The 26,424-nt window shown below is 33.8% G+C and overlaps 1 protein-coding gene across 1 annotated transcript; it reads right to left on the reverse strand.

The window, feature by feature from the left end:
- Positions 1-22,857: 22,857 nt before the first annotated feature.
- LOC101266736 (transcription factor bHLH35) lies at positions 22,858-26,424 on the reverse strand. Its single transcript, XM_004242870.5, has 5 exons — positions 26,137-26,424; positions 25,888-26,047; positions 25,520-25,786; positions 25,286-25,456; positions 22,858-23,154 (listed from the first exon to the last, which is right to left on the reverse strand). The coding sequence occupies exons 1-5, from the start codon at positions 26,208-26,210 to the stop codon at positions 23,065-23,067; spliced, it is 762 nt and encodes a 253-aa protein (XP_004242918.1). The 5' UTR covers positions 26,211-26,424; the 3' UTR covers positions 22,858-23,064.

Raw genomic sequence — 26,424 nt, forward strand, 5'->3', positions numbered from 1 at the left:
CCGGAGTACATCCGGTATTCCATGTGTCGATGTTGAAAAGATACCATGGGGATGGAAACTACATCATCCGTTGGGATTCTGTTTTGCTTGATGAGAATTTATCTTATGAGGAGGAGCCTGTTGCTATTTTAGATAGAGAGATTCGCAAGTTGAGATCAAGGGAGATTACATCCATCAAAGTTCAATGGAAGAATCGACCAGTTGAAGAAGCCACTTGGGAGAAAGAGGCTGATATGCAAGAAAGATACCCACACCTATTTACAGATTCAGGTACTCCTTTTCGCCCTTGTTTTCCTTCTTGTGATCGTTCGGGGACGAACGATGGGTAAATTGGTATCTAATGTAACGACCTGTTTAGTCGTTTTGAGCAGCATATTTTATTTTTGGAAAAACAGGCTGAGACGACGGAATCCACGACAGACCATCATGGGCACGACAGACCGTCGAGGGGTCTCGTTTCAAAATACTTAGAAATTCTAAAATTTGGGTACTGAAATCGACTCTCTGAACTTCGTGACGAAAGTGCAGGATGAACCGTCACAGGCGTGACGGACCGTCACAAACTCTTCAGAGAATTTCAGTCTCTGAACTCTGTGACGGAGCAGCGGGACGGACTGTCGCAGGCACGACGGCCCGTCACAGGCTGCGTAATTCTGGGTGAGGTCGGATTTCTTTACACGTTTTAAGGGACGTTTTGGACTATTCCTACTTTAATTATAATGTTAAAGGGTTAAGGTTAATAAGTCTAATTGCTTGGGGGTTAAAAGAGGTAACCTTAAGTTAATTAGTGGGTTATTATTGTCATCTTTCATTCTTAATTATATACTAATTAGGGTAAAAGAAAGAGGGTTGAATAAGAAAAAGAAAAGAATAGAAAGAGAGAGAAGGAGAATCGATAGAGAGAGACGAACGAAGAGGAAAAACACAAGTCTTTGGGAAATTCTTGCTTGATCACTAGTCTTCGGTGGAGGTAGGTTATGGTTTCTCTTACGATATTCGTAGTAAACTCTTAATAGCGAATGATATGTATTGATAATATTGTAAACCCTGCTATGTGCTTACTTGTATGCTTGCATGAATGTAATTATATAATTGTCATTATATAAGCATGATGAAGTTATTGAATCCCAAATCTTGAAAAACCCTTAATCTCTTTGTTAATGATGAGGCCTTGGTATAAAAGAAGGCGTGATGAACTAAAATAATGAGATTGATGATGCCTTGGTAAGAGAGAAGGCTTGATGAATTGATAGAAGGAGATTAGGGGATCGGGTGCCACGTTCCGGTACCAGGATAGTATATGAGGATCGGAGTGTCACGTTCCGACACCAGGATACAATATGGAGAGCGGAGTGTCACGTACCGACACAAGAGGAATAAAGATAATGAATCTTGAAAGATGTTAATATACTCAATCTAATGAACCTAAATCCCAAATGAGTATGATGAGGAGGCGTGAGTCCTCATTGATGAGCTTGGTGTTATAACCAAGGGTTATGGTAATTGTAAATGCTACATGTTGAGTATCATAGTTGATTTTATGATATTACTTGGTATATACTGTTTTCTATTTTGAGTTGGCCGATGATACCTACTCAGTACTTGTGTTTGTACTGACCCCCTACTTTTATGTTTTCTTCTTTGTTATTTGTGGAGTGCAGCAAACGTGCCATCGTCTTCAACTCAACTGCAACTCTAGCAAGTCTTCATTATTCCGGATAACAGGGTGAGCTAATGATTCTAGCTTGGACTGGATCTTCCTCTTCATGTCTTGATTCCTTGAAGTTCCGGCATGGACTAGCTTTTACTTGTTTTAGCTTTTTATAATACTCTTAGTTTAGTACTTGGATCATAGATGTTCTTGTGATGATGACTTCCAGATTTTGGGAAATAATAGTTATTGAATTGGTTTTTATAAATGATTTTAAGTCTTCCGCATTACTTTATGTTGATAGTACATTGAAATGTTAAGGTTTAGATTTGGTTGGTTCGCTCACACAGGAGGGTAAGTGTGGGTGCCAGTCGCGACCCGATTTGGGTCGTGACAATATAAAAAGAGAAATTTATGATAAATTGGTAACATATGAGATAATAGAAATAACAACTCAAGGTTGGACTGAGTTAACCATACAAAGTATACAAGATGAGCTTTATTATGACATGTATGATTTATATGATGAATTAGATATTGGAGATTAAATATGACTGAATATTGGCTAAGGCGATATGGTAGAAATTACAGGTTAAAAAAGATTAAATATCCAAATAAATTAAGTAAGCTTTTTAAAAATATTATATAAAAAATTATGATGGATAAAAATAAAAATACTAAAATAAAAAGAACCAAGATAGATAAAAAGGTAAGAAAAATATGAAAAAAATTAAGACCCTTGTATATAGAATATGAACTATTGCAACTAGTCAAAACAGATAATGATAAAAAAGATCAATTGATAAATATGATTTCGAAAACAGAATACAAATATGTTCTCTATTTGAAAAAACAGTATGGACAAAGAAATTTATAAACAACAATTAATAGAAAAAATAACGGAAAAAATAGCTGAAAAAGAACAAGAATTACAAAATAGAAAAAGAAGGATAGAAGAAAATATATTAGCAGGAGCATGTAATAAATCAATACTAGCACAAAGAAAAGATATATTTATATTAGAATTAGAATTAGATTGTCTTGAATATGAATTACAACATAATATAATACATAAATTATAATGAACAAAGAAGAATTTGCAGTAGACGAAAAAACATATGAAAACCAAGACGGAATGATAATAAAAATAATATTTTCAAATTTAGGAAGAAGATATAAAAAAAATAGGAAATAATCTATACTTGATGTTAGAAAAAGAAAAAACAAAATAAGAGGATAGTTTAACAGCTATGATAAGAATAACAAAAGAAAATGAAGAAATAGACAAATCAAAAGAAATTGAAAAAATAAAAATACAAGCAAAACAAGAAGTACAACAATTAGAAGAAATAAAAAATACAAGAATAAGTGAATTAGAAAAAGAATTAGCTAGGTTAAAATTATTATATGAAAATAAGCAAAAACAAAAGGAAAAAGATAAAGAGCTTGAATTAACTAATGAAATAAAAGAAATGGAACAAAAATTAAATGAAGATATTGAGGTAAATGAAGTAAATAAAATAGATGAAAATGAAAATGACCAAAAATCAGAAATAAGTGACATAAGTGAGATATATACAGAAATCTTAGAACAGACAAATAAAATAAAAAAAATTGAAAATAAATACAGGAGATATGAATAGACCTAGTACGTCAAGAGTAAAACCCCCAGATAATAGTGAACAATATGGAACAACAGATTAAATAAAAATTGGATACCGAAACCAATAGTGAACAATATAATTTCTTAGATTTAGATTGCGTCACAGACATAAATAAAGCAATATTACTATGGACAGGAAATATATCCAAGTAGTTAATAGATAACAAAATAGAAACAACAAAAACACCGAGATACATAGAAAAAACATTCATAGGAACAACAAAATTATGGATAGAAAATCTACCCCCAGAAAGTTTAGATGTACTTAGAAATGATAAGAAAATGGATGGATCCCCATCAGCAACAAATATAGATATACTAGACAAATATGAATCAGCAATAAGAAGTGAATTTGGAGGTATGACCACGGATATAAGAGAACAAAATAGGGAAAAAAATAATAAATAGACAACTTATGACAAAATTAGCTATATGTAAAATGTGTTATATAGAAGAATATACTTGTGCATTCAAAGAATATTACTACAAAGCTAAATACAATTTAGACGAAGCAAAAGAAATAAGAAAACAATATTTTACAAAATTACCAGAACCATTTAGCACTAAAATAATAAAGGATTGGAATAATGAAGGAATGATAGATACTTTAGGAGCTAGAATAAAATTTCTATCTCAATGGTTTACACAATTATGTGAGAACCAAAAAGAAAAATTAAAAATGGAAAAAGTACTAAATAAAAATTTATCATATTGTAAAAATAAAATAGCACCACAGTTTGGGTGTACAAATAAAACACAAAAATCTAGAAGATATAAAAATTATAGAAAAAATAAAACTAAGTATAAATATAAACAACCAAGACGAAGGTATTATGTAAAAAACTATAAAATGAAAAGATCATATAGACCTAAAAGAAAAATATCTCAATGTACATGTTATAATTGCGGAAAGATAGGACACATAGCTAGAGACTGTAAATTACCTAAAAATCCAAAAAGAAAACAAATTGCAAAAATAGTTATAGATGATAACAAATATATGCAACTAGAATACATAGACTATGAATTAAGTGAAAACGATAGTATATATGAAGTATCAGATATAGAAACTGAAAATGGAGAAGAAAGTAATGAAATAGAAGAAGAAGAAACATAATGTCTGAAAACGAAATAATATCTAAAGAGAATTATGAAGATGAAGAATCATCACACCAAAAAATTATATTTGATAATACACTTTTTGAACAAATAAAAGGAAAAGAATTAAATTTGAGTGTTGAAAAAATACTTGACATACCTATACTAAAAAACTGGTTTAAAAGGCAGAAAGAAGAATACTATGTAGTTAGTCAAAAAGAACACATCATAGACGGTAAATATACAAGCGGAAAAACATATATACCTATAATAAGCAAACGAATAATAAACAAAGAAATACAAAACATAAAAAAATAAAGAAGCTATAAAATATGTACATTTAGGAGGAACAAAAATACTAATAAAAGTTTGTTTCAGAGAAGGAATAGATACACCTATTGAAATATATTTAGCAGATGATAGAATAAAAAACATCCTATAGAAAAAAGTGTAATAAGTGCAGCTAAAGGAAATTTAATATACCAAAAATTTAAATTTATAATAAGTTCTAATTATACAGTAGCATTAACAGATACAATATAGATAAATCATTAGTATTATATTAGAAAATGTCGGAACTAATAGATCAAAATAGTATAATAACACAAAAACCGTTAAAATATAACTTTGATGATTTACAAGAATTTAAAATACATATAAATGAATTACTAGAAAAAAATTATATACAAGAAAGTAATAGTAAACATACAAGCCCAGCATTTATAGTTATAAAACACAGTGAACAAAAAAGAAGTAAAAGTAGAATGGTTATTGACTACAGAAATTTAAATGCCAAAACTAAAACATATAACTATCCAATACCTAATAAAATACTTAAAATAAGACAAATACAAGGATACAACTATTTTAGCAAATTTGACTGTAAATCAGGATTTTACCATCTAAAACTAGAAGAAGACTCAAAACAATTAACAGCATTTACAGTACCACAAGGATTTTATGAATGGAATGTATTACCATTCGGATATAAAAATGCACCAGGTAGATATCAACATTTTATGGATAACTGTTTTAACCAGCTAGAAAATTTTGTTATATATATAGATGATATATTATTATACTCCAAAACACAAGATGAACATATAAGATTATTAGAAAAATTTATACATATAATCAAACACTCAGGTATAAGTTTAAGTAAAAGTAAAGCAGAAATTATGAAACCACAGATAGAATTTCTAGGAATACAAATAGATAAAAATGGAATAAAAATGCAAACTCACATAGTACAAAAAATAATTACTATGGATGAAAATATAGATACAAAAAAGAAATTACAATCATTCTTAGGATTAGTAAATCAAGTAAGGGAATATATACCAAAATTAGCAGAACATTTAAAACCATTATACAAAAAACTCAAAAAAGATATTGAATATCATTTTGACAACAAAGATAAAGAACACATAAAAAATATTTAAAAATTATGTTAAAAAACTACCAAAATTATATTTTCCTGATGAAAATAAAGAGTTTATTTATATTGTTGAAACAGACTCAAGTGATCATAGTTATGGAGGAGTTTTAAAATATATGTATAACAAAGAAAAAATAGAACATCATTGTAGATATTATTCAGGATCTTATACAGAAGCACAAATAAAATGGAAAATAAATAGAAAAGAATTATTTGCATTATATAAATGTTTATTAGCATTTGAACCATATATAGTTTACAATAAATTTATTGTAAGAACAGATAACACACAAGTAAAATGGTGGATAACAAAAAAGTTAGATGATTCAGTTATAACAAAGGAAATAAGGAGATTGGTATTGAATATATTAAATTTTACATTTACGATTGAAATTTTAAAAACTGATGAAAATCTTGTTGCAGATTACCAATAAAGAAAGAGGAACACAAACTAAACCAGATACAACAGAAGAAATACTCAAAGCTATTACTACACTTTTTACGAAAGTAGATAGTATGAGTAAAGAGTTACAAAATTTGAAAACTAAAAGTCAGCAGCATGACTATAAATATGTGGAGTTATGTCGATCGGAAGACACAAAAATTCCAAAGCTACAAGGAGACGATGGGAAACTCCTTAAAACCCATAACAATGTTTGTTTAAATGCAGCTACAGCCAGCACATCTACAGCAGGACAATCTACAAGAAAGGAGGAGAATAAGATAAAATATACAAATACAAATTTGAATAAACTATTCTCAAAACCATACACTCCTCAAAATACCCAAAAAGATATATCTGTTACCCCACAAACAAATACCTATAAAGCCAGCCTAGACTCTAAAAAATAGACATATAATTACATCTCAAGAACATACATAGAAAATATACACAGAGTACAAACATTTCTAAACCTAAACCCCAGAGCCAAATAAACAAAAAACCCAACTAAAGACTATATAACCCAATATTTACAAGGATACAATAAGCTAATTGCACAACCAGGAACCAACCCAAATCTAGTAGCAACCTGCTACAACTACGGATTATTAAGTACTGTATATACAATAACGGGAGACGAGATATCAAAGATACCAGAATTATATAAAGCCTTTTTACAATATAAGAGAGTAACCAAAGGTACTCTTTTCTATATAAAATTCTATGCAGCTACGGCAGAAATATTATATGACGAAGTCAAAACTACAATCCAAGTTATAAAGATTGGATTAACAAGGGAAATGATAATCCCCGAACGATCGTAAGAAGAAAAGCAAGGGTGAAAAGGAGTACCTGAATCTGTAAATAGGTGTGGGTATCTTTCTTGCATATCTGCCTCCTTCTCCCAAGTGGCTTCTTCAACGGGTCGATTCTTCCATTGAACTTTGATGGATGCACTCCCTTGATCTCAACTTGCAAATTTCTCTATCTAGAATAGCAACAGGCTCCTCCTCATAAGTCAAATTTTCATCAAGCAAGACTGAATCCCAACGAATAATATAGTTTCCATCCCCATGGTATCTTTTCAACATAGACACATGGAATACCGGATGCACTCCGGACAGCCCTGGAGGCAAGGCTAACTCGTAAGCCACCTCTCCTATGCGCTTCAGAACCTCGAAAGGACCAATATACCTTGGGCTTAGTTTACCCCTTTTACCAAAACGCATTACCCCTTTCATGGGTGAAACCTTCAGCAAGACTTGTTCACCCTCCATGAACTCCAAGTCTCTAACCTTTCGATCTGCATATTCCTTTTGCATACTTTGCGCCGCTAACAGCTTTTCTTGAATAGATTTCACTTTATCTAACGATTCTCTCAGAAGGTCAGTATCCCAAGGTCTAACCTCAAATGCATCAAACCACCCAATGGGAGACCTACATCTTCTCCCATATAATGCCTCGAATGGGGCCATATCAATGCTTGAGTGATAGCTATTATTGTATGAAAACTACGTTAAGGGTAAGAAGTTATCCCAATGGCCACAAAATTCTATCACACACGCACGAAACATATCCTCCAACACTTGAATCGTTCGCTCAGACTGACCATCGGTCTGAGGATGGAACGCGGTACTAAGGTCCAACCTAGTACCCAATTCCGCATGCAATGTTTTCCAAAACTTAGAAGTAAACTGCGTACCTTTATCTGATATGATGGAAAGTGGAACTCCATGCAATCGAACAATTTCTGAGATATAGATTTTGGCCAATTTCTCTGCATTATAAGTCACCTTGACCGGAATGAAATGAGCAGACTTAGTTAACCTGTCAACAATCACCCAAGTAGAGTCATACTTACCCATTGTCTTTGGAAGACCAACCACGAAATCCATTGCAATCCTTTCCCACTTCCATTCAGGAATGGGCATTCTCTGAAGTGTTCCTCCGAGCCTCTGGTGTTCATAATTTACTTGCTGATATTTTGGACATTTGGCAATAAAATAAACAATATCACGCTTCATTCTACTCCACCAAAAGTGTTGCTTTAGGTCACGGTACATCTTGGTTGCACCCGGATGTATCGAATACCTTGAACTATGAGCCTCTGTCAGAACAGTGTTGATCAAATCATCGACGCGGGGTACACATACCCTTCCCTTAATCCTCAAAACACCTTCCTCATCGATTGTCGCTTCTTTAGCCTCTCCTTGCAACACTTTATCTCGGATCCGGATCAATTTTTCATCATTAAACTGCTTTCTCTTAATCTTGTCAAGGAAGGAAGATCTTGCCTCCACACAAGCTAAAAATCCTCCCTTCTCATTTACTTCTAATCTCATCAAGTCGTTAGCTAGAGTCTGAACCTCTCTAGCCAATGGACGTCTAGAAGCTTGCAAGTGAGCTAGACTTCCCATGCTTCCTGCCTTTCTACTTAAAGCATCCACTACAACATTCGCCTTCCTCGGATGATACAAAATAGTGATGTTGTAGTCCTTCAGTAGTTCCATCCATCTCCTCTGTCTCAAGTTCAAATCTTTCTGAGTAAAGACATACTGTAGGCTACGATGATCCGTATAGACCTCACACTTAACCCCATATAAATAGTGTCTCCATTGCTTTAATGCAAACACTACCGCGGCCAATTCCAAATCATGAGTCGGATAGTTACGTTCATGCACTTTTAATTGTCTTGAAGCATAAGCAATCACATTCTTCTCTTGCATTAGCACTGCACTCAAACCCGAATAGGATGCATCACAATAGACAATTAAATTCTTACCTTCCACTAGCAAGGTGAGAATTGGTGCAGTAGTCAACAGAGTCTTGAGCTTCTGAAAGCTTTCCTCACACTCATCCGACCATACAAATGGGACATTTTGCTTAGTCAAGTTCGTCAATTGGGAAGCAATGGAAGAGAATCCCTTGACAAATCGGCGGTAATAGCTAGCTAAACTAACAAAGCTCCTTATTTCTGACATATTAGTAGGTCTTACCTAATTCTTCACTGTCTCAATCTTAGAAGGATCCACCATCACTCCATCCATTGAAACCACGTGCCCCAAGAAGGACACTGCATCTAGCCAAAACTCACACTTAGAGAACTTGGCATAAAGCTTTTTCTCCCTCAACATTTCCAATACCATTCTCAAATGCTCCTCATGTTCCTCCTTACTTTTAGAGTATATCAGTATGTCATCAATAAATACGATCACAAAGAGATCCAAATATGGCTTAAAAATCCCGTTCATCAAACTCATAAACGCAGCAGGGGCATTCGTAAGACCAAAAGACATCACTACAAATTCGTAATGCCCATACCTAGTTCTAAAAGCAGTCTTTGGCACATCCGTTGCCTGTATTTTCAATTGATGATAACCGGATCTCAAGTCAATCTTAGAGAAGACACAAGCACCTTGTAACTGATCGAACAAGTCATCAATGCGAGGAAGAGGATACTTGTTCTTTATGTTTACCTTGTTCAACTGCCGCTAGTCTATGCACATCCGAAAACTCCCATCCTTCTTCTTCACAAACAAAACCGGAGCACCCCAAGGAGATGCACTTGGTCTAATGAAGCATTTGCTCAACAACTCTTGAAGTTGGGCTTTTAACTCCCTTAACTCCGCGGGAGCCATTCTATAAGGGGGTATAGAAATGGGGCGAGTACCCGGTTCAAGATCAATACAGAAGTCAATATCCCTATCTGGTGGCATACCAGGAAGATCTGCAGGGAACACATCCCGAAACTCACGGACCTCCGAAACCGACTCAATCGAAGGTACTTGGGTAGTGTCATCCTTGAGATGTGCGAAGAAAGCTAAACACCCTTTACTAACCATTTTCTTAGCACGAAGAAAGGAGATGATACGCACAAGATTGGAAGTGTAGTCACCCTCCCACACTAACGGATCTGTCCCAGGCTTGGCTAACGTCACCGTTTTAGCATTACAATCCAAGATCGCAAATTGCGGAGAAAGCCAAGTCATACCCAGAATTACATCAAAATCAACCATTTCTAAGATAACCAAATCTACATAAGTGTTGCTCCCCACTAAAGTTCACCAAACAAAACCTATATACCTTTTCAACAACCACAGACTCACCCACCGGAGTAGAAACACGAATCGGCATATCAAGTAATTCACAATGTAAATTTAGACCATTAGAAAATGAATAAGATACATAAGAAAATGTGGATCCAGGATCAAACAATACAGAAGCCATGCAATCACAAACCAGAAGATTACCTGTGATGACAGCATCAGATGTCTCTGCCTCCGATCTCCCAGGGAAAGCATAACAATAGGCCCTTTCGTTTGTTTGTCCGTTGCCCCTACCATGTTGTGATGTAGTGGCTCCAGTTTGCCCATCACCCCGGCCGTTTTGGTGACCACCATTACCTCGATCACCACGTCCTCCAGAATAACGGCCTCTACCATGACCACCTCTACCTCTAGCTATTGGGGGTCTATAACTCTGTTTGGGACAATTTCTCCTAATATGTCCAGTCTCCCCACATCCATAACACTCTCTTGATTCAAGCATAGGTCTTTCAGAGAAGTGTTGACCGGTCTGAGGTGGTCCCCCAACTACAGTCTGTAGTGAAGACTAAATTGGTCGGACTGAGTAACCTCCTGAACCCTGTCCTCTAGAGTAAGAACCATTAAACTCACCCCCCTTTCGAAACCTTTTTGATGTAGTTGCCATGGTGAAGTCATCTGGCTTCACTCCATCTACCTCTATCACGAAGTCTACCACTTCTTGAAAAGATTTCGCTGTAGCCGCTACCTGTAAGGCTGAAATCCGCAACTCTGATCTCAACCCCTTCACAAAACGGCGAATCCGCTCTTGTGGACTGAAACAAAGTTGGGTGGCATACCTTGATAATGCATGAAACTTAGCCTCATATGCACTAACCGACATCCTACCTTGCTCTAGGCTCAAGAACTCATCTCTTTTACTATCCCTCAAAGTCCGGGGGATATACTTCTCCATAAACAATCTAGAGAATGAGGCCCAAGTCATAGGTGGTGCCTCTGTTGGTTGACACTCAACATGTGACCGCCACCACATTTTGGCATTCCCTTGAAACTGATAACTCACGAACACAACACCAAACCGTTCTACTATACCCATCTTGTGTAGTAGCTTATGACAGTCAACCAGAAAATCGTAAGCATCCTCAGATTCAGCACCCTTGAAGACTGGAGGTTTCAATTTCAAGAACTTACTGAAAAGTCCATGCTGATCATTTGTCATTATAGGCCCAGTAGTCAGACGTAGAAAAGTGCCTATGTCCAATGAGGCATCCATACGAGGATCCATAGTGGCTACATGTTGTACCTCTGAAATCGGAGGTGTTGGTGCAGAAAACACTAGAGGTGCCTGACCCTGATCAGACAACCCGCTAAGATAAGCAAGAACCTGATTGATCATTTCTGGGGTAGGTTGGGGTGGCAATTCCTCATTCTGCACTTGCTCAGTTTCCCCTTCCTCACCCTCTTTTACTACTTCTTCAGTCGGTGGAGGAGTCACCACCCTAGTATCAGAAGGGCTAGGTGCTCGTCCTCTTACTCTAGAGGACGTCCTCCCACGACCTCTACCACGGCCTCTTGCCGCTACTCTTCCTCGAGCTACAGCCCCAGTGGCTGGCTCAGACGCTTCTTGTCTTGCCGATGTTGGTGTTGGCGCAGTCGTTGCTCTAGTTCTAACCATCCGCGAAATAGAGTGAAGATTGTCAGATACCAATTTGTATCACCTAGATACCAATTGGATCCAAGTAGTAGCACAGAAGAAAGAAAGAAAGAATGGAATTTTCCTAAAGTCTTATAGCCTCTCAAAGAAAAGTAAAGGCGTCCCCCTACCGTTCCTTAAGACTCTACTAGACTCGTTCTTGTGTGATGAGACCAACGAACCTAATGCTCTGATACCAAGTTTGTCACGACCCAAATCGGGCCGCGACAAGCACCCACACTTACCCTCCTGTGTGAGCGAACCAACCAAATCTAAACCTTAACATTTCAATGTACTATCAACATAAAGTAATGCGGAAGACTTAAACTCATTAATAAAATCAATAAATATTATTATCCCCAAAATGTAGAAGTCAACACCACAAGAACATCTATGATCAAAGTACTAAACTAAGAGTATTTTAAAAAGCTAAAAATACATGAAAGCTAGTCCATGCCGGAACTTCAAGGCATCAAGGCATGAAGAGGAAGATCCAGTCCAAGCTAGAAGCATTAGCTCACCCTGATATCCGGAATAGTGAAGACTGGTTAGAGTTACTGTTGAGTCGAAGATGATGGCACGTTTGCTGCACTCCACAATTAAACAAGAAGAAAACATAAAAGTTGGGGTCAGTACAAAACACGGGTACTGAGTAGATATCATCGGCCAACTCAAAATAGAAATCAATATATATTAAGTAATATCATAAATCAACTATGATACTCAACATGTAGCAACAGCAAGTACTATATCATTAACAATTACCGTCAAGTTCACACATGAGGACTCAAGCCTCAATGCCATACTCTTTTGTGAATTATGTTTATTAGATTGAGTATATTAACATCTTTCAAGATTCATTATCTTTATTTCTCTTGTGTCGGTACGTGACACTCCGCTCCCTCATATTCATTAATCCTCTTGTGTCGGTACGTGACACTCCGATCCCTTAAATCTACGTGTCGGTTCGTGACACCCGATCCCCTAATGCTACGTGTCGGTTCGTGACACTCGATCCCCTAATTCTACGTGTCGGTTCGCGACACCCGATCCCCTAATACTACGTGTCGGTTCGTGACACCCGATCCCCTAATTCTACGTGTCGGTTCGTGACACCCTATCCCCTAATACTACGTGTCGGTTTGTGACACCCGATCCCCTAATTCTACGTGTCGATTCGTGACACCCAATCCCCTAATTCTATGTGTCGGTTCGTGACACCCGATCCCCTAATACTACGTGTCGGTTCGTGACACCCAATCCCCTAATTCTATGTGTCGGTTCGTGACACTCGATCCCCTAATTCTACGTGTCGGTTCGTGACACCCGATCCCCTAATTCTACGTGTCGGTTCGTGACACCCGATCCCCTAATCTCCTTCTATCAATTCATCATGCCTTCTTTCTTACCAAGGCAGCATCAATCCCATTATTTTAATTCATCACGCCTTCTTTTATACCAAGGCCTCATTATTAACAAAGAGATTAGGATTTTGCAAGATTTGGGATTCAATAACTTCATCATGCTTACATAATCACAATTATATAATTACGTTCATGCAAGCATACAATTAAGCACATAGCAGGGTTTACAATATTATCAATACATATCATTCGCTATTAAGAGTTTACTACGAATATCGTAAGGGAAACCATAACCTACCTCTACCGAAGACTAGTGATCAAGCAAGAATTTCCCAAAGCCTTGTGTTTTTCCTCTTCGTTCGTCTCTCTCTATCGATTCTCCTTCTCTCTCTTTCTGTTCTTTTCTTTTTCTTATTCAAATCCTCTTTTTTTTACCCTAATTAGCATATAATTAAGAATAAAAGATGGCAATAATAACCCACTAATTTACTCAAGGTTACCTCTTTTAACCCCCAAGTAATTAGACTTATTAACATAAACCCACTAACTTTATAATTAAAGTAGGAATAGTCCAAAACGTCCCTTAAAATGTGTAAAGAAATTCGACCCAGACTGTGATTACGCAACCTGTGACGGCCCGTCGTGCCTGCGACGGTCCATCCTGCAGGTCATCGCAAGGTTCAGAGACTCAATTTCCACCAAAGAGTCTGTGACGGTCCGTCACGCCTGTGACGGTCCGTCCTGCCATTTTGTTATGAAGTTCAGAGAGTCGATTTTCAGTACCCAATTTCAGAATTTCTAAGTGTTTTGAAACGAGACCCCTCGACGGTCCGTCGTGCTCATGACGGTCCGTCGTGGGTTCCGTCGTCTCAGCCTGTTTTTCCAGAAATAAAATCTGCTGCTCAAAACGACTAAACGGGTCGTTACAAATAATTACGGTAAGAGATAATAATGACTATAGTTATAAAGAAATGGGTATAGAAGAAGAATTGGAGATAGTAAAAGAAAGATTAAGCACCTCAAGCGTACCAAATACATTAACAAGAGCTTCCTCATCAAGAATAAGTTCATCTAAAAGAAAATATGAAATATCACAAGATTTAGAAGAAATAACAATATATCATTATTTTATAACAGGAATAATGGACAAGAGAAAATATAAAATCTTAATAAACACAGGACAAGAAGAAAATCATATAACAAGAGAACTAGTATTAGAAGAAGAAAGTATGAAAACAGGACACATATGCCCTGGATTACCTAGTGAAATAATAAATACAAATGAAGAGACAACAGAAAAAGAAATAATTATAGGAGGAATTCCATTAAAAATACAATTTAAGATATATGAAGGAAATCATAATATCACATTAGGAATAAAATGGTTAGAAAAGGTTAAACCATACAGCATAGAAAATGAACAATTAACAATAACTTGTCAAAATAAGAAAATAATTATAAAAAGAACCAAAAATGATTAATGAAAATATTTGTACTTGCAAAAATTATTGTAGAAGGATATCACAACAGATACTATACCCCTATGATAGATACAGGAGCAAAAGCGAATATATGTAAATATAATTGCTTACCAGAAGATAAATGGGAAAAATTAAAAACACCTATGGTAGTAACAGGATTTAATAACGAAGGAAGTATGATTAAATATAAAGCAAAAAATATAAAAATACAAATATGGGATAAAATACTAACAATAGAAGAAATGTATAATTTTGAATTTACCACAAAAGATATGCTATTAGGAATGTCATTTTTAGATAAATTTTATCCACACATAATAACAAAGACACATTGGTGGTCCGTTCAATTTTATTTAATATGTTTATGGACATTTTCGGTTTCCACAAACTGAGTTGTCAATAGGCTATTTATTATATATGGTATCCCAAGAATTAATAAATTCAATATAAGGAGTCTGTTGTATTGTCAATTATCAGTATCATTTTCTTTGATTTTTTCTTTAATATTAAATGTTTTGTCCCTGCGTGTTTAATTTTTAATAACAAATGTATGAAGAGGCAATAAGTGAGGGATACAATGTCATCTGATGTCTCATCGACTATTAAAAATATTATTTTTAAAATTTGAACACGTAAAATAGAGTAATAATAATTCATGTTTGAACACAATTAATAATCTTAACTTATATATAACAAAAACTAAATTTGAGTAAAAAGTCTAAACAATAATTAAAAAACATGGTACACAACTTTTATTTGTCAACTATAAACAGTTGAAAACACGTTTTTGGAAACATGAATTAAGCTGATATATAATAATAGAGGCTTTACATTTGATGTTTCATGTGAATTTGGGATGTTGAATTTTTGTGAGATCGTCTATTTATTGTATTCACTTTTTTTCTTAGATTAGATTTTGACGACATCCCTTTTTTCTTTTTGGAACAACTAAGATGCTTTTGTATCAAATAATCATATATTTTCTCTGTTCCTTTTTATATAACACACTTTGTTTTTAGTTTGTTCCTAAAAAGATATCATGTTACTATAATTGGAAATGATTCCTTTCTTACCCTTAATACTGATATTGACAATTGACTATAATTTAAAAAATATCATCTTACTATAATTAGAGATATATTTTAAGTAGATTTAATCGATGTCTTTAATCAAAGGAGGAAAGTCGGCCCCTTTGATTGAAAATTGTACCTAAATAGTAGGTAACCATATTTTGGTTGGTAAGAAGATATTAAATAGACAAAGTTTGTTTAAGAAATGGTTATACTTGAGTTAATGAAAGAGGTTTGTGGACGGAATGCAGACTTGATGTATCTGTGACGCATGACAATTAAAATCTAGTTAGATCTAACTCATCAGTATTAACATGGACATGATCTTAAGTCGTCCCTGGTAAGGTTGTTTCTATTCATTAGTGAAAGTTAGAAACAATGATATATATGGATCATCTATTTCTAGAGAAATGTGATAAAAATAAAATTTATCAGTTATCGCTCCAATAAGCTCCATTTATTATTATGTTTTGAGAATTCATGAATCTCTCAAGTAGTCATGGACAAAGTACATAAATGATAACTTCAATATATAGATAACGCTAGTTAATTATGAGAGGCTAAAAAAAATACCCAAGACATTACTTGGGGCCAAATTATAAGTTCCCCTAACTTGTAACCAATTGATTCTCATCATACTAGCTATATATTAAGATCTAAATGGTAACTTAAGCCCGTGGTATACATGTAAAGAACTAACTCTGAAAGAGATTAATCCTCCTATCTCATTTCGTTATAATAGTCAGTTTATATACCGTAAATACAAGAGTGTAATTAGGCTATCATTAAAGAATCTAACTAAGTTAGGAACTAAATATTCACTTAACAAAGATGATATATACAATGAGTCAGAATATATTTATCATATATTCTAACACACCCTCGCAGTCGAAGTGGGAGGTGCTGAATGCTAAGACTGTCCCAAAAATTCTCAAATACCACCAACGGGAGACCTTTGGAGAATATGTTTGCAATCTGATAACACGAGGGGACATGTAACACTCGAACGTGGTCACAAGCCACCTTTTACCGTAAAAAATGTATATCCATCTCAATATGCTTAGTGCATTGATGCTGAGCAATATTACCAGCAAGATATATGGCACTAACATTATCACAATACACCGATGTAGCCTGTTGAATAGAAGTTCCAAAAGTAAGTTTCGCAACCAACATGACTCAGAAACCACATTGGCAACCCCTCGATATTCTGTCTTTGCACTAGAACAGGATAAAGTAGCCTGACGTTTAGCGGACCAAGAGATTAAGTTATCACCCAGAAAGACACAGTAACCCGATATTGAACGTCGTGTATCAAGGCATCCACCCCAATCAACATAAGTATATGAAATAAGAGTGGGTGAGGAAGATGGATAAATGTGAAGACCAAAATCCATAGTACCTTGTATGTAGCGCAAAATGTTCTTAAGAGCATCATGTGCTCCTCCCTCGGGTCATGAATGAATAAGCACACTTGCTGCACAACATACGTAATATCGGTTCTCATGAATGTAAGGTACTGAAGTGCCCCTGAAGGACTCCTATAAAGAGATGGATCCTCAAAAGATTTGCTCGTAGTAGCATTGAGCTTCATTTTTGTATCAACCGGAATAGGAGATGGCTTACACGATGACTAGTCAGCTCGTCCAATGATCTCATCAACATATTTCTGTTGGGATAAAAATAAACAACATGCATGACAATCGACTATAATGCCCATGAAATAGCTCAAATGGCCCAAGTCCTTCATAGAAAATTCCAAGCTAAGAAGGGATATGATAGATTGACGGAACTCATCAGAGGAAGCAATAAGAAGGATATCATCTACATAAAATAAAAGATATGACATAAGAAGTACTGCGATGATAAATGAACAAAGAATGATCCGAAGTACTTTAAGAAAACCAAGAGTACAAACATAGTAACCAAATCTCTTATATCAAGCCATCAGATCCTGTTTAATCCATAATGAGATTTCTTCAGCAAACACACATGATTAGGTCGATCAGTATCCCGGTACCCCAATGGTTGATACATATGAATAGTCTCCTTGAGTTCACCATGTAAGAAAGCATTTTTCACGTCAAGTTGATAAATCAACCAAGCCTTAGAAAGAGCCAAACAGAGAACCGTTCGAATAGTCGCCAGTTTGACTACCAGACTAAATGTCTCACCACAATCCACATCAACCTGTTGAGTTTTACCATCACTTACCAGACAGGCTTTGTGCCTCTCAAATGAATCATCAGATTTTTCTTTATGAGCAAAAATCCACATAGACCGAATTACATTAACATTTGCAGTACGTGGCACCAACTCCCACATCTCATTTTCAATAAGAGCATTATATTCATCATTCATAGTCTTTTTCCGATCCGGATTACGAAGAGCAGACACAAGGTTATGAGGTAGAAGGGATTTAGAAACTGATGTAAGAAGGTTAAAGACTTCTTAGGCTTATAAATCCCATGTTGACTCCTACTAAAAGGACTAGAGAGAGAGATCGGAGTTGGGAGAGAAAGAGAGTGGGGTGGGCGAGTGTAAGGAGTTGATCGGATTTGCCCAGCAGGTTGAGGAAGGTCGTGCTGCTCGCTAGGCAAGCTGAATCCACTCGCTAGGCTTGGCGAGGTGGGCTCAAGTGCGTTAGGAAGGGGTGTAACCTGTGGGTTTGGTGAGGTAGTGAAATGATGGACTAGGTAGGGAGATGGCTCATCGTATAGAAACTTATAAGTGTGATTTTGAGGAGTATGTAACTTCGCAAAGGGAAAATGTGTCTTATAAAATATTACGTAAAGGTTAATGATGATTTTTCTAGATGACAAATCAAAGCATTTATACCCACGATTATTTGGAGGATATTCCAAAAAAATAAACAAGGAGTGTATCGGGGTTGAAGTTTGTTTATGATTGTAGAGGAAATAAGAAGATAACATGCACACCCAAATACCCGAAGATGAGAATAAGACAGGTCCTTTTGATAAAGAATGCTTAAAAGAGATTTGATAGTTTAATGGCTTATGAGGAAGGATATTGAGAAGGTAATTTTCCATTTACAAATCATGGTGCCAAAAGGAAGGAGGAAGGGCAGCATGGGCCAATAAGGTATGAACAATTTGTTGATCGTACGATTTATCTTTCAGCTTTCTCATTTTGAGAAAATGTATGAAGACATGAAAGAAGAAATGAAAGACAATTTACTTTTCAAAATTCCCAAAAGGGGTCATTATCAAATTATGTGTCATTATCACATTATATATTCTTTATGTACTGCTCAAATTGGGTTCGAATAAAGGTCTTGAAATTTAAAAATGTGGAAAAATTTTGTGATTTTTGAGATAAAGGAAATGTCCACATAAATTTGAAATAATTGTCCACGAACAAGACATAATAATTATCACCTGATGAACTCAAAACAGGTATCTATAATATCAAATGACATAAATGTGCTAGAATTTGAGGCATAAAATGAAAACTTAACATGTTTTCCAAGAGGAAAAGAATGACAAATACGAAATTCTTAAATTTGATTACATTCAATCAATCTATTCTTCCTAAGGAAATTCAAACCAAGTGCTCTCAAGTGACCCAAATGATCATGCCAAAGAGATGGTGCTAAAGCGAAAAAAATAGATGGAGAAGGGACTGGATTTGTGATGCGATAAAGCTCGCCTCGGCTTTCACACCTCATTACTGGCCTCCATGTCTGAAAATCCTTCACAGAAAACCCAAAGGGATCAAATTCAACAGAAACAGAGTTATCCGTTGTAAATTTTCTAACTAACACAAAATTTTTAACAAGGTGAGGGACATTGTTTAATTGTAAGAGAGGACATGGGAAAGACAATTTAGTGTGACCATAGCCATGAATTGGAATGGATTGACCATTACCAACCATTATACTATGTTTATTGCTCATATTAAAATAAGATGTGAGGTTACCTTGTGCGGATGTCATGTGAAAAGTGGCAACGGTGTACATGTACCAATTCGCATCCGGAGAAGTGATACCAAGAGTATGCATTGCGGCTTCAATGTTGCTTGGAGTTGGAGCTGCAGTGTAGACCTTCTGGGGTTTGGACCAAAGTATACCAGGGGGGATGAGGAGTTATGTGTCGCCTTCTTAGCAACGTCGGCCTCTTCAAGAGTGAGCATCGAACGGGCTTGATAAAATTACAAGTACACCAATGTGCCATTTCTGCTGCTATCCGTAATTAGGCCTGGCCCACGAATTTGAACTTTGAAGGATATGGATAAGAGGTATAGCCCAAGGAGCCCAAGTCAGCTCCTTGTTAAAATATAGTAAAAATAACTTAAATACACAACTATAAGTTTTATATTCTCTAATTTTCCCTTCTTTTTTTAAATATTACATAATTCCCTTTTTTTTAATTTTAGTTTAAGTTTTTAGCTACATTACACTCTCTCTCCTATAATACACATTTACCAATTTTAATGCCTATTTTTTCTCCATTAAAACACTCAACCTCTTAAATCAGTTTTTGAATTTTAAATTTTATCCATTTAAACACTCAACCTTTTAATCAGCTTTTTGATTTTGAATTATTAAATTTAATTAAATTTAAATAAAAGAACAAATTTTGAAATTTTGAATTTCAAAATTCAAAAAATCAGGAAGCAGGGTAACTTCCCATGCATTCTACCGTTTTGTTCTTACCAAAGTCAACTTTCACTTATTTTTTTTCCTTAATCGTCTTCATTCGACTATTTCTTCATAATTTTGAATCTTCTCAACCCAGCATATTTTTTTATTTTCTTCTTTTTATTCTTAATCCATATTCGACTATTTCTTCCTAATCTTGAATCGTAAGAACCTAGACCCTTTTTATAGTTAATCCATCATCAATTCGTATATTCTTTTCTTTTTTGTTTTTGTTAATTACATCATAGTAATGGATCCGTCAATTAATAGAAGGATATATGATATTAGTAAAAATTTTAAGGAATTAAAATTGTCTCGGGTTAGTATTTTGGTACTTAAAACTGTTGTTAAAATTAGTAAAAATTTTAAGGAATCAAGTGTGCTTGCTGATACATTTGAATAAGTGTGTATAGTGTTTTAGATGGTGAATTGATACATGAATTTGTTGTGTATCATAATATTTTATATGTATCATGAAGTTTTGAAAATTGTTATAATGTATCATTCAATAAGTTTAGTAAATGCGTCATCAACTGTGCTTGATGATACATATAGAATCAGTGTGTACAGTGTTTAGTCAATGCATTGATACATGTAGTAGATATGTATCACATGTTTTGCGTGTAGTATGAATTTATGAAAACTGATATCATGTATCAGTAAGGTATTAGTTGTTTAGTTGATGTACTGATACATGTTTTGAAAATTGTTATAATGTATCATTCAATAAGTTTAATAAATGCGTCATCCATTGTACTTGATGATACATATAGAATCAGTGTGTATATTGTTTAGTCGATGTTTCTGATACATGTATTAGATATGTATCACATGTTATAATGTTTTAGTTGATTCACTGATACATGTACGTTGTCGTTTGTCAATGTATTTACAGGATGAAGTAAAGACCAAATGAGTAACGCCAAGTGGGGAGATGACAATGATTTTTGTTTCCAAGATTCTTTTATTTTATGTAGTTAGGACTTAGGAATAGGAGAGATCCAATGACAAGAGGAGAATGAGTAAAAAATAATTATGTTTTTTTTGAGTTTTGTTACTTTTTGTTTTTAATTGCAGTAGCAGTTTCCCAGATTATGAAAAAGTAATACAATACAACAAGAGCAGAAACTAACGAGTAAATATGCATTTATATATATTCTCCTCTTCTTTTTGCTCTTTCAATTAGTTCAAACCTTTTCCTCAACTTATGGCTTACTATGACAAATACTTGTATTCTGGGTAGACCAACACACATAAGAAAACAAAAATTGATGTGCGCCATCTACAAAGCAAAAAATTTACAGTAACAGGAGGCTGGCTGCCTGCTGCTGGGTTGTCTAGGGTCGTACCTTACAGAAAAAAAATTGAGATTTCGTAGAGCAAAATTAAATTTCGAATAATGTTTCACTGTCGAGTTGTACAACTGATTTTTTTTGGGACTAACCTTGCTTAAGAAGCTTGCAATTGAGGACCCACATCTGTGTTTCCACTGACGACTAAATTTCTTTCCGCCATGATTGTTCATAAAAAATGTTTTCAAAATAGATGATATAATTTTGATTTTCAAAATTTGAAATCAATATCCAATTACGTGCTGATTTTATGGTGATTAATGATCTGTTACCTTAAAATTAAGTTGTTTTAGTAACAACATTAATTGTACCATTTTTTCCCCATTTTTTTCTCAACAGTTTAAACTTACCATGTATCATTTACCATGTATCACTACAGTCTAAAGTATCACGGAACTACAAATTTAAGGGATTTTTTGTAAATACTAAATTTGTCGGAACAGAATGTAATTATTGAATTACACTATAGGATTCCTTAAATTTTTACTAAAATATATGGTGAATATATTTTGAATCATTGTATATATCATCTTTGTTAACTTAATATTCACTTAACAAAGATTGTATATATAATGAGTAAGGATATATTTATCATATATTTTAACAAAAAGGTTCTCAAATTATCATTTTTTCATGACATTGTCAAAAATTAACTACATCAAGAAATATTTTATGATAATGTTTCCTTTGTCTTAATTTTATATGACATATTACTACTCCCCTTTCGCACCACATTATTGCTTTGAAATTTAGTAATATTTACACATCGATCACTTGATCATTCTCTTTAATAATCCACGTGTGATTGATTCTCTAATAAAAAATTCAATTGTTATTCTAAATCAAACATAAATGAGGCATGCATGGTGTGTTTGAAAACTTACGAAAATTTAGACAAGATATTACAAAAGGATATGAAAGTAGACTTTCATTGACTTAGATTTCTTGTGAAAAACACCAACTACAAACTACATAAATAACCAGTCAAAGATGACCAAATTTTAAGAAGAAGAATGAGGTAGAAATAACGCGGAAAAAAACACTCTTCAAATAACTACATGCTCATTACATGAAGGCGAAACATAGTTAAAATCCAAGATATCGTTGTTCTAAGAACTCATCGGGCTATCGGGATCGTTTAGAGAAGCTATAGCTGTTTCAATCCTCAACTTCAAAAGATCCCTCTCTTCTTCATCAGCCTAAAAAAGAGAAATCAAAGTTACTTTATATATTAGATATATATTAAATCGATAATAAAATTTAAAAATATGTGTCACTTTAAAAATAAATAACAATAGATGAAGTATTGTATATTATAATTATAGACTTGAAAGATCGTTATGTCCTATAGCCAAAGGTGATCAAAATAATTATAAAAATAGAATAAATATATGCATGTTAACATCAAATGATCAAAGAGTGTTTTTTTTTTTAAAAAAAAAGATCGTTCTCCAATAATTAGAACTGTTGACGTTAAATAATTATGATTCTGTAATTTTCAATATGCAATTTAAAAAGAATTTTGACATACACACGTTTATTACTGTGAGGACAGTCTGGATTTTACTGCTAATCATTGACAATATAATAATGCTACCTTACCCTATAATAATGTACTGCACTAATCTAACTTTATTTTTATTTATCAAGTGGGCCAATAAATATTGTTTTCTTAATAGGAACATAAATTATAAAATGGGCCCACGTCCTTGACAAAAATATTGGACTATGTATAGCTTTCAAAATATTGACTCGTGGATTATTTTTGGCCTAATTATTATTATAAGTTTGCTTGAAAAATTGATCTACGTATTGTCTCAACCATTCAATTAAATAATTTATCAAATATATTAGAATAACATAATTTAAAAATATTTAAGTGCTTATCTTTTGTTAATTCCTTTTTAAAATGGGAATTTCTTGATTTTTATATTGTGTATGACCTATGGCCAATCATGATTTCAGGAAAAAAAAGATTTATGCTACATTTGGTTCACTTGAGCCTTGGGAGCGTGGATATCACGTTCCACAAAATATTTTGTCTTCTGCACAAACAACATTTTTTATTTTTAAAAAGTTAAAATAAATTTTAGGGTAAGGAGAACAAGAGATCTAGTGATTGCACGATGGGAAATCGAACCTGCAATCACTAAATGAAAGTTTAGGTAATCGATTAACTGATCTATTAAGATTTCATGAGATGTTTGTTGTGATCTTTTTCCTTTTTTTTAATTTTTCGAATTAAGAAGGTCTATGCAATTTTAAAGGCCTTCTTGAGAGTAACTTTAATATGTTAAAAACCATTGGTAAGTAAGTATATTTCATCGTTAAGTTGTCTATGTCAAATTAAATAAAAATAAATATCTATCATTTGAAAATGAATTATAAATTTGTCTATATCAAAACAAATTAAAAAACAACTTACAAAAGGTGCAAGTGACATATCACATCAAGTTAAATCGTCTATATAGAAAATCGTTCTAAAATCAACCAAATATTATTTACTATCACCTCAAAACATCAATTTTAAGGTTACACAATGGAAATATAATATATGTTATTATTTATTTTATATTCAACATTTTAGCATGTTAAACCTCAATTTATATGACATGGATGCACATGTAAATATTGGCTTTTGGATGCTTGAAGAAATTACTCAGTATAAATTTTAGAAGCAATCACTCCCTAATAGAAGAGATATGGACGAATCCAATGAAAAGACACAGGGATCTATAATTTCACCTACTTCAAGTAAAGTATAAAAGAATAATTGATATATTTGTTTTAATTTTTTTAGGTATTATTATTGGAATCAAAAAAATACAAGACAAATAGATCTATAACCAAATCAACTCCAAGCAAAATATATATAAAAAAAAAAAAATGATAGTCTTGATTTTTCTGGGTGTTCTAATCAAAGGCGAAATCATTACTATATTACTAGGAATTTAAGTAATTTCTTATATATATATATTTAGTATTAGACATATAAATAATAGGAAAAAAACATAATTCTGAACTATAATCTAGATGAATAATATAGGCGAACGAACTCAGATATAGGTGCCGGGTGTCGGGTGACAAGGATGAGACAATGGATAGGGGTGAAAATAAAATGTGTTTGAACCACAAATCAAAATTAAATATTACTTATGAAACTAATTTTTTCTATTTCGGAAAGTCAATTTTCTTATTTCTTAAATAAGTAAATTTCCTTCTAACAAATTTAATAAACTAAAATGATTTATTTTATTTTTTTTTAAAAAAACAAGAATATTATCCTCCATAATTGGAAAAGGCAAGAGAAAAGAAAAAGATAGTGCTTACCTCAATGAAAGCTGTCTTGAGAAGCCTCCCAGAGAAAGCAGTGATATTTGCACTAATTATTTTGATATTCAAAGATTCAAACACTTCACAAACTTTAACCATTGTGTCTGTTCTTTTGCTGCAAGTAAGACTCACCACAACTGTCTTTTCTCCCATTGAAGATACCCTCAACTGCAATTTAATTTTTTTTTTTTAAGAATGGACTAAAAAAAACATTATTAATCAATTAATTACCTCAAGAACATCAACAGGGGAAGAAGATGGTGGTGATCTAGTAGTTGATCCTGAAGAATCATATCCATATTGCATCTCAAATCTTCTCGATCTTTTAGGCTTTGAATCGAAACTTTCATCTTGTTCAAATTCAACATCGTTACTATTCTTCTTTGACGATGATCTTCCAGATTCAAGCTCTGAAATTTCTCCTCGAATTCTTCTCTCTTGATTATGTAATTCTTCAATATAATCAATTGCATCTTTGATTATTGAAGCTTTATCCATCTGGATACCCAAAAAAAAAAGGTCAAACACCCCTAATTAACTAAATAAAAAACAAATAATCTATAAACTACTGTGTGTGTGTTTTCAATTAGTCTCCCCACCTTGCTTATGTTTGGGACCACAGCTCTAAGTGCAAATAACCTTTCATTCAATTTCTTCCTCCTATTCCTCTCTGATACAATGTTCTTCGATGCCATCGATGATTGTGACCCATCCGGTGAACTTGAATCATAATACGATGAAATTGGCTCATCGAAATAGCTACATTCATTCAAGCAAAAATTAATTGTAGAAAACACACACACAAAAAAAAAAAATAGAGCTCGATCGAGCTTCAATTCAAAGTTTACCTATCGAGCTCTTCTGATTGTAAAAACATAGTTGTTTCCCAATAATTTTTATATTCATCACCAATGTTGTCCATTGAGATGGAGTGAAGATGAAGCAGAACAAGACAAGTTATGCTTTAAATACCTTTTTTGTGGTTAAAGTGGGTGTAGAGCTTTAAAAAATGAACATAGTTCAGAAGAAGGGTGAGTTGTATATATAGAGGAGAAAATTGAGCACGTGCATATGCAATTTTTTTTTTAATTATTTTTTTTATATTTTGATTTTATTATTTTAATATTTTTTGTTAT

Source organism: Solanum lycopersicum, chromosome 7 (genome assembly GCF_036512215.1).
Source record: "Solanum lycopersicum chromosome 7, SLM_r2.1".
In the NCBI taxonomy this organism is placed as follows: Eukaryota; Viridiplantae; Streptophyta; class Magnoliopsida; order Solanales; family Solanaceae; genus Solanum; species Solanum lycopersicum.